The sequence below is a fragment of the Gracilinanus agilis genome, chromosome 1, assembly GCF_016433145.1.
Source record: "Gracilinanus agilis isolate LMUSP501 chromosome 1, AgileGrace, whole genome shotgun sequence".
NCBI lineage: Eukaryota > Metazoa > Chordata > Mammalia > Didelphimorphia > Didelphidae > Gracilinanus > Gracilinanus agilis.
Genome location: NC_058130.1, coordinates 769,920,856 through 769,929,654, shown reverse-complemented (window position 1 = coordinate 769,929,654; position 8,799 = coordinate 769,920,856). Strand labels below are relative to the sequence as shown.

General features: G+C 47.9%; 1 protein-coding gene across 1 annotated transcript in view; it reads right to left on the bottom strand.

The window, feature by feature from the left end:
- Nucleotides 1-2,188: 2,188 nt before the first annotated feature.
- Nucleotides 2,189-8,799, bottom strand: part of MYO1H (myosin IH) — a 54,582-nt gene continuing 47,971 nt past the window's right edge. The window contains exons 20-24 of the mRNA XM_044685464.1: nt 6,480-6,748; nt 5,701-5,771; nt 4,343-4,440; nt 3,073-3,200; nt 2,189-2,427 (exon numbers count right to left, since the gene is read on the bottom strand). Of these exons, the coding sequence (XP_044541399.1) occupies nt 2,189-2,427; nt 3,073-3,200; nt 4,343-4,440; nt 5,701-5,771; nt 6,480-6,748 (805 nt within the window). The remainder of the gene's footprint in view (nt 2,428-3,072; nt 3,201-4,342; nt 4,441-5,700; nt 5,772-6,479; nt 6,749-8,799) is intronic.

The window sequence follows — 8,799 nt, the reverse complement described above, 5'->3', positions numbered from 1 at the left end:
CGACCTTCTGCCTTAGAATCGATGCGGCGCAGCAGGGCGCTAAGGGGAGGAAGTGACCCAGCCAGGAAGGGTCTGGGGTTGGATTTGAACCCAGGACCGCCCTGCTCTCGAGCCCCTGAGCTGCCCCCTGTGCTGACCTTTTCAAGATCACATTTTTTTTTCTCCTCTGAATTGAGCCGAGGATGCTCTGACTCCCTCGCTGGCCGCCTTGGACCAGAGTCTGCCGTTAGGACTTTTCTCACCGGCCCTCGTGGAGCAGACACGAGGGGGCCTCGCGCCGGGCAGCTCCCTGTGTGGCCACGAACTGACCCAGCCCTGAGCAGAAGCACACGGAGCCGCCTTCGAGATGCAGCCGTTTTGGTAGCCGCTTCTCTAGTGACGCTCAGGAGGCTCAAGTTCACGATGAGCGCTGGGGGGGGTCAAAGACAGCCCCGAATCGAGGCGTCCCAGAGTCGTCCAAGAGCCCATTTTATTGCACGAGTACAAAAATGAAGTCAGGTTGGCAGAGCTTTGAAAAAGGCAAAAGACCCAGAACTGCTGCTGCTCCCTTCGGGCTGGCGCGCCGCGGCCAGGAATCGGCCGTCACCGTCCACTCGGTCGGCCAGCAGAGCGACCTACTGAGCCACACAAGCATGACGGCACTGCGCGGAAGCCTCGGCTCGCTCAGCTCAGTCTTCTCTGACACCTTCTGCCTCCTCAAAGAGGAGCTTCACATCCTGAAACCCTGAACGTTCACGGCCCCATCGTGGCCCATGACTGACCCACTGACACATCATGGCTGCATCGTGGCCCCATCACGGCCCTATCATGGCCCCATCATGGCCCCATCATGGCCCCATCACGGTCCCATCGTGGCCCATGGGTGCATCGTGGCCCCATCACGGCCCCATCGTGGCCCATGAGTGACCCACTGACACATCATGGCTGCATCGTGGCCCCATCATGGCCCTATCACAGCCCCATCATGGCCCCATCACAGCCCCATCATGGCCCATGACTGACTCACTGACACATCATGGCTGCATCGTGGCCCCATCACAGCTCCATCACGGCCCCATCTCGGCCCCATCACGGCCCCATCATGGCCCCATCATGGCCCATGGGTGCATCGTGGCCCCATCATGGCCCAATCGTGGCCCNCATGGCCCATGGGTGCATCGTGGCCCCATCATGGCCCATGGGTGCATTATGGCCCCATCACGGCCCCATCATGGCCCCATCAGGGCCCATGACGGCCCATGATGAAGGGGAGAACGGGCAGGATTCGGCTCCCGCGCTTCCAGCAGTGGGATTGGTCCCCGTTGGGTGCTCACTTCTTTAGTAGAGGTTCACCAAAAATACCACGTTAGCACATTTAAATGTCTTGTACTAACTGTGCTGCCCCACAAAGCTATGCACAAAATGCTTGAGTTGTTCTTGTTTTTAGAACTATTCAGTGTCTCTAAGTTACAAGCATTTGTCTACCCACAAATATATATATATATATAAATGCAAAATAAAATTCTATAAAGGACTTCTACTTACAACTGTTTGGTCCCTGTTTTCTAGGTCTTGTGAGGCCCATTTAAGTGGGGCTCCCGTTCACTTGGTAGCTTCTCAGAGACTTTGGGGCTAAGCGCTACGTCATGACTGGTTTGGGGCGATGCTGGTGGGGAATTTGGGGTCGAAACACCATCTGGCGCAAAGGGCGAAAGACGAGGTGCGCCGGGTGGTGCCTTGGGGAGCCCCGCCTGCAGCCCGAGAGCTAGCACCGGGCAAATAGCCTTCAGAGGGACACGCGAGGACTTAAGCAATTCCTGGAATTTTCCAGGCTACGTTTATTTAAAGTTTTTGCAGCTTCATAAGATTTCTGTTGCTCAGTAGCCGTCAGACTGGATGTTTGGGTTCTCTCCAAGCAGCCACACACCAGTCGGCTGCCTCATTCCTCCCCCACTGTGCCCGGGAAATGCTTCCGACGCCATCCTATTTGGGCCCAGCCAAGTGGATGGCCGCTCCCTTGGGGACGAGTCTTCAGGGTCCGTCCTGCTCTGGATGGTCGTCCGAGGTAGCAGCAGCAGGAGGGGCGGAAGACAGTTTTCAGGCCCCCAAACTTACCTGAATAAAGGTGAAGGCCGGGCAAGCATCAGGTTCTGGGAGAACGTTGAGAAAGCGGATGTTGGGTGGGTTCAGAGAGCCTCATTTGAAACGACTAGCTAGAGGGGACGGGCCTGCCTCGAACGCTGGAGAAACGTGGCGTCCCCTCTCCAAAGAGGAGACGGGCGTTGGGTGCGAAACTCCTCTGCGATGCCCGCGTCCTCGTGGCAGCTCTGTGCGTCACGTCGGAACTCGATTTGTGGGGCAGGAGGCTTCGGGTCTGCTTTCCCCTCCGAGAGCCAGGACGGTGGTGGTCGGGCATCTCCCAGGTCAGGACTTCATCTGGACCGACACCTGTGGGAGAAATTAGCCTCGGTCTGCAGAAGATCGGGGTGTCGACAGCTCTCCCCGTCCCTGGCGCCAGGAGAAGGCGCTGCGCTTCTCTCTATGACTCCGGAAGAGAGAATGAGGCCCACGACTCTGCCTTACTTATTTTTTTAACCCCTTAACTTCTGTGTCTTGGCTCCTTGGTGGAAGAGTGGTAAGGGTGGGCAATGGGGTTAAAGTGACTTGCCCAGGGTCACACAGCTGGGAAGTGTCTGAGGCCAGATTTGAACCCAGAACCTACCATCTCCAGGCCTGACTCTGTGCACTGAGCCACCCAGCTGCCCCTACTTAATGTGATCCCTGACATCCTCGAACTGCCTAGAACATTGAATACAAAGGCCTGGTTCCATTGATGACACCTTCCCCCACCCTCGGGTCCTGATGCCGCCTGATTGCAGAGCAATTCCTATTTTTCAAACCATCCACTCCATCTCTTCTCAGCAGACTGGGGAAGTAGGCAGAGCAGGGATCCCATCGATCCAAAAGAAAGCTGATGCCCCGACAGAAGTGGCTTGTCCAGGGTCCCGGGTGATGAGTGGCAGATTTGGACCAAGAGCCCAGAGAACCCAGAACTGCCGGGTTTTTATTCCTGGTCTGCCTCCATGGACTTACTTCCCCTTCCCCAGACATCGTCACTCACCACTGTGAGCTGTCCATTTTTGTCTTTATAGATCTGCTCTTCCTGTCCAGTATTGAAAATTATGGTGCCTTCTTTTCCCAAACTGATGTAAAATTGTAAACTGCAAAGAAAGGCGGGTATTACTTACAGATCTGCTTCCCTGCTTCCACTCACCCCCCAAAGAAGGTTTCATCCGTTAAGCTCGAGGTAGTGAAAACCAAGCTTCCTGTCATAACATTTTTTAAAAAAAAGCAATGGAAAACCCATTGAATTATTGATGCCAATCCAATAAGAATTCCCTCGTGATGTCAACAAAGTCCGTTAACAGTTTAAATGGGATTCATTAAGGAACATATCCGATTTCTGATGCTTTAACATGGCGGCCTGGACCGTGACGAGATTGTCTTCAGAAAGGAAGATGGAAAACTAGCGAGTCTGAAGAGGCGCCCAGGTTTTCTTTCTTGGCCCCTAGGCCGTAGGCAAGTTCAGCTGGAAAAATTCAGGCAAAGGGAACCTGGAGCCTAAACGGAAGCTTAGAAGCAGGATTGAAAAAGAGAGGGTGGAGGAACCTCCCTTTTTCAGGGCCATCTTTTCCCAGAAGACCTTTTTTGAACTCTTCACCTCGTCCCAGGAATCTTTTTGAATCATTCAAGTGATCATTTTATTCTAGGATGTCCAGTGAAATTTAAGTGAAGATGGGGCCTTAGTGGTTCCATTAGGAGAATGGCTAAAGGTCACTTTGTGTAGAGGCAAGGATAAACCAAGCAGTGGCCTCCTACTAAAGGACCAACGTTCAACAAATTGGGGGGGGGGGGGCTACAAGAGAACCCAAGCTTTACATACAATGGGAAACAAAGACTTTGACTTGAACATCTTTTCCTAAGAATGTTTAGGAGGTAAGCTGCTGACCAATAGAAGTAACACGATGGGTTCCAAAGTGGTTCTCATCTTTTTCCTGAGGGTCTACCTTTTGGTATCCTCTCATACCCCATCGAAGCTATGGGACGATGGCAGGAAAGAGGTGATCGATCACAACTGTGTCCCCATTCAGAGGGTTCTGACAACCCTCAAAGAGCAGCTAGAAAAAGCAACATGAGCCTTGAAGATCTACCCGCGGGGGTTCTGAGGTTCCCCTGGAAGATCTCAGCCCACTAGTGAGAGACCCAGCCTAGTGGCCCTTAAAGCCAGAGCCGCCCATCAGGCAAAGGTCCTGTGTGAGTTCCTTTTCTAAAAAAGGGGACAATGGGGAGCTGCGTCGCCTACCTTCCTTGGACAACCTTGACAAAGTCCTCTTTCTTGACCATCATGGAGAGTTTAGTCACTGTTTCAAAGATATGTTCACACAGTAAAATTATATCACCCTAAAATGAAGAGCGAGGAGAATGTCTCAAAATTATTTTTTATCTAACAAAAGAGCCCAGCAGAGCCTTTAGGCAGAATCCTGAAAAAAAAAATCTCCCACAGAGTTGGAAGGGGCCCCCAAAAGTTACTGGGCCATCCCATCCCTGTGCACAAATTCTATCCCATTTAATAATGATCATAATAGCTTATATAGCATCTTGCAATGAATAATCTCATTGGATCCTTCCAATAACCCTTGGAAGTAGGTGCTATTACCCCCCTTTTTCCATCCCCATATATTCCCATGGATGGGAAAACCATAGAAGTGGTTCATAGGCTGGCAAGGGGAGACACAACTAGAAAGCATCTTGAGGTCAGATTTGAACTCGGGTCTTCCTGGTTTCACGGCTACTGCACTATGCACTGGGCCACCTACCTGCCTCTGGATCCAGGCCCCCTTCTCTCTTCTCTCTTTGAAAACCTCTAGTGATCAATTAATGGTTGCACCAAAACATTCAGGTAACAGAGCACAGAAGCAGCATATGAGGTATTTTTAAAATTTAGTATTAATTCTATTTATGTTTCAGCTCATTAGATTATAAGCTCCTTTAGGGGAAAGCCTTTTTCTTTGTAACCCAGTGCTTAGCACAGAGCAGGTGCTTAATAAATGTTTATTGAATTGAATTCCAGCAAAAAGCTAGAAAACTGGTTTCACCAATGGTAGAAAACCTATTTAGTATTCTGTCCCTCTTGGAGATTTTTTTCTTCTCCACTTATGTCATTTATAGAATTAAAAGATAGTTTGTTTCTTTATCAGTCATTTTTTTATTTGAAAAAAAAATTAATTCATTTAGAATATTTTCCCATGGTTCCATGATTCATGTTCTTTCCCTCTCCTCCTCCCACCCCTCTCCCGTAGCCAATGAGCAATCCCACTGGGTTTTACGTGTGTCATTGATCAGGACCTATTTCCATATTATTAATATTTGCACCGGGGCGATCGTTTAGAGTCTGCATCCTCACTCCTGTCCCCAGCACATCAGTCGTTTCTTGGTAGAGCCCTCTCGGCCCCCCCATCCTACTGGAGTGGAACCGTCCACCAGGATACATTAGGGTGCAAAGTGTCCGGCTGTCACTGGATAAGGAATTCATGGAATTTCTCCTCCACCCCCCCCCATCTTTTTTTTCCTGCAAATCTACCCGTCAGAATGCCAGCCCTGTGACCAAAAAGAGAAGAAGAGATTATCCATCGCTTAACAGATCATTAGGGAAGTCCGTACCTTCTGTTTGATATCCCCCGGTGACACATGAACGACAAAGATTCCATCGCTCAGATTGCTGGTGGAAACACCTTTAGACAAACCCCAAAGTTAAGCCCCCCCACTTCTAGCAGCCGCTCCGTCTGCATCATATCAGTTTATTCCAGATCACAGCGTTCTTTGGTTACAACCACCCTCCGAATGAGACGGGATAAGTGGCACGTGGGGGGCCCCCCACTTTTTTAACAACCCTTCCCTTTCGTCTTAGTAGAATTCTAAGTCAGAAGAGTGGCAAAGGCCGGGCAACTGGCGTTAAGTGACTTGCTCAGCGTCACATAGCTAGGAAGTGTCTGAAGCCAGACCTGATTTTTTTTTTTAATTTAATTTAAAAAGCCCTGGATCCTGTGTTAAGGACTCTGGTTCTAGTGAAAAACCCAACCACTATTGTTTTTTCCTAATGATCGAACCCTGAAAAAATCAGGTCAAACCAGCAAGCACTGATTAAGCGCTTTTCAGTAGGCTGGGCACATGCCACAATTCATGTTTGGGTTTTTGGGGTTTTTCTTCATAGAATAGCAGCTTCTTGGGTGATAAGGATGGGTAGAATTGCAGGCGGGAGAAGCGCGTGCATCACACACACATCCTCATGTCCTAAAAGTTCTATGGATGGTGCTGGCGGTGGGAAATCAGGGTAGGGCAAAGCCTGTGCTGACCCATCTCCAGCCCGGCATCCTGGGCTGACTGGGAGGGAATATTCCCTTTAGGGGAGTCATCCTCCTCCCTAGCCCCCCGAGATTTACCGTTCAAGGCTTCATATTCTATCCTCTGCTTAATTTTTGCAAGTTCCACCACGTACAGCGCTTTCTCGGTGAGGATCAGTTGCCGCGGCCTCGCCTTGAATCCATTGCGGTCGTATTTCACCACCGGCGTGCCATACTGAGGAGGCGGGAGGGAGGCAGAAAGGGAGAGCTCAGAGGTCCAGGAGGATGGAGCGACTGCCCAACGTCCCAGGGAGATGGTGGCAGAGCCAGGGTTCGAACCCAAAGTTCTTAATTCCCAGGGAGTTGGACTATATTACAGAGGATCACATAGCATGAAAAGACACAGGAGGGTACCCGTAACACCAGTAATTTTGTTTAAAAGATAGCTTTTAAACAAGTACATTCCCTTGCGTGTCAGCTCTGGGACAGAGGAGGGAAGAGGGGAGGGAAAGAAAAAAAAATGAATCATGGAAACATGGAAAAATATTTTAAAAATTAAATTAAAAGTACATTCCAAAGTCTATGCATTATTCATTAAAATACATTTTTAAAAATGAAAATAAATAAATCAAGGGGGCAGCTAGTGGCTCAGTGGATTGAGAGGCTAGGTCCAGGGTTCAAATCATCTCAGACACTTTCTAGCTGGGTGACTCTGGGCAAGTCACTTAACTTCAGCCCTTACTGCTCTTCTGCCTTAAAACTAAAACACAGTATTGATTCTAAGACAGAAGGAAAGGGTTATAAAAATAAATAAACAAAAATAAATTGAGATTTTTTTTTTTTAATCCTTGACTGAGTCATGGATCCATAATGTAGGAAAGCAATCCTGGGCCTTCTTTCTCAAAGGAACCAAGACTTGAACTCTTGCCAACAAAATAAAGCATCAAGATGATGTCTAAGAAACTTGACCGCTCTCAGGATCTCAGAATCTCAGGATCTGGGACAATCCTGAAAGGCTTATGACGGGGAATGCTCTCCCCCTCTAGAGAGAGAAATGCCGGAGTCGCCTTTCACATCAGTGTAGCTTATGATAAAGGGACTTAAATGTCAAAGAGAAGACTTCTCATTTTTACCGTCATGCAAAACCCACTTCCATATTGGTCACTGTTGTAGGTGCACACTCATACGTAACCCAAACCCCCAAATAAAACCAGAGCTACACTTTCATTTCAAGTCAGCTGATAAGCATTTATTAAATGCTCACTGTATACCAACCACTGTGCTTAGCTCTGGAAATGCAAAGAGAGGCTAAAGAGCCCCTGACGTGAATTATTCACAACTTGAGATGGAAGCGTTTGGGTGTGAGGAAGCTGGTGTCCCTAAAGGGCAAAGTATCAGGGTGGGACGGTGTAAGGTGACCAGAGAGGTAGGAAGGAGCCAGCTGATGGAGGGCTTCAGAAGCCAAACAGAGGATTTTATGTTTGAGCCTGAAAGTAAGAAGGAACCACTGGAGTTGACAAAGGGTGACCCGGTTGGACTTTGGCTTTAAGAAGGTCAATATAACAGCTGAGGAAAGGATGGACTGGAATGGAGAGAAGAGACCCACCAGTGGCAGCATAATTTTCATAAGAATTTGATAAGAATAATGTTGATGTGCGAACTCTAGGTAATCGGGGCTGGGTGGTAGAACGACACCGACTAGAATGATTGGACTGAGTTAAAATAGACCTTTTTCTTTCGGTAAAAAAATTTTTCTGGTGAAAAAATGATTTATTGTTCATCGGTTTGGGATTCTTGGGATTCTTGGGAACGGTTATGGAGCTCAGGATCTTCTAAAACGGTCTCTAAGAATCCAAAGAACTCAAGCCATAAAAAGTCTTTCACAAAGTCAAGTAACTTGAGTAGAAATATTAGAAAATATTTATAATTTCACAGGCTCTGTGGGCCAGACAAACCAGCCTTGTTGCTGTTGCTTACATTTGACATCATTTTTCATCTCTCACTTTGCACTAACTGTTCCTATTCCTGGAATGTCATCCCTCCCTGGCTTCTTGGATCCCCAGCTTCCTTCAGAACTCTACCCAAGATACATTTTGCATAACTTCACATGCATAATAATATCATATTGCTTGCCTCCTCAATGGAGAGAGGAGGGAGAGAATTTAGAACTCAAAAAAAAATTTAATAAATGTTAAAAATTTTTAAAGTGTAATTGGGAAATATTTAACAAAATAAATATATATTTTAAAAAATAAAAGAATCAATGTTTTAAAAACAGGAAACTCCTTCCTTCTCTCCTTCCCTCCTTTCTTTCTTTAATTCTTTCTTTCCTTTCCTTCCTTCCTTCCTTTCTTTCCTTCTTTCCTTTCCTTCCTTCCTTCTTTCCTCTTCCTTCCTTCCTCCTTTCCTTTCTTTCTTT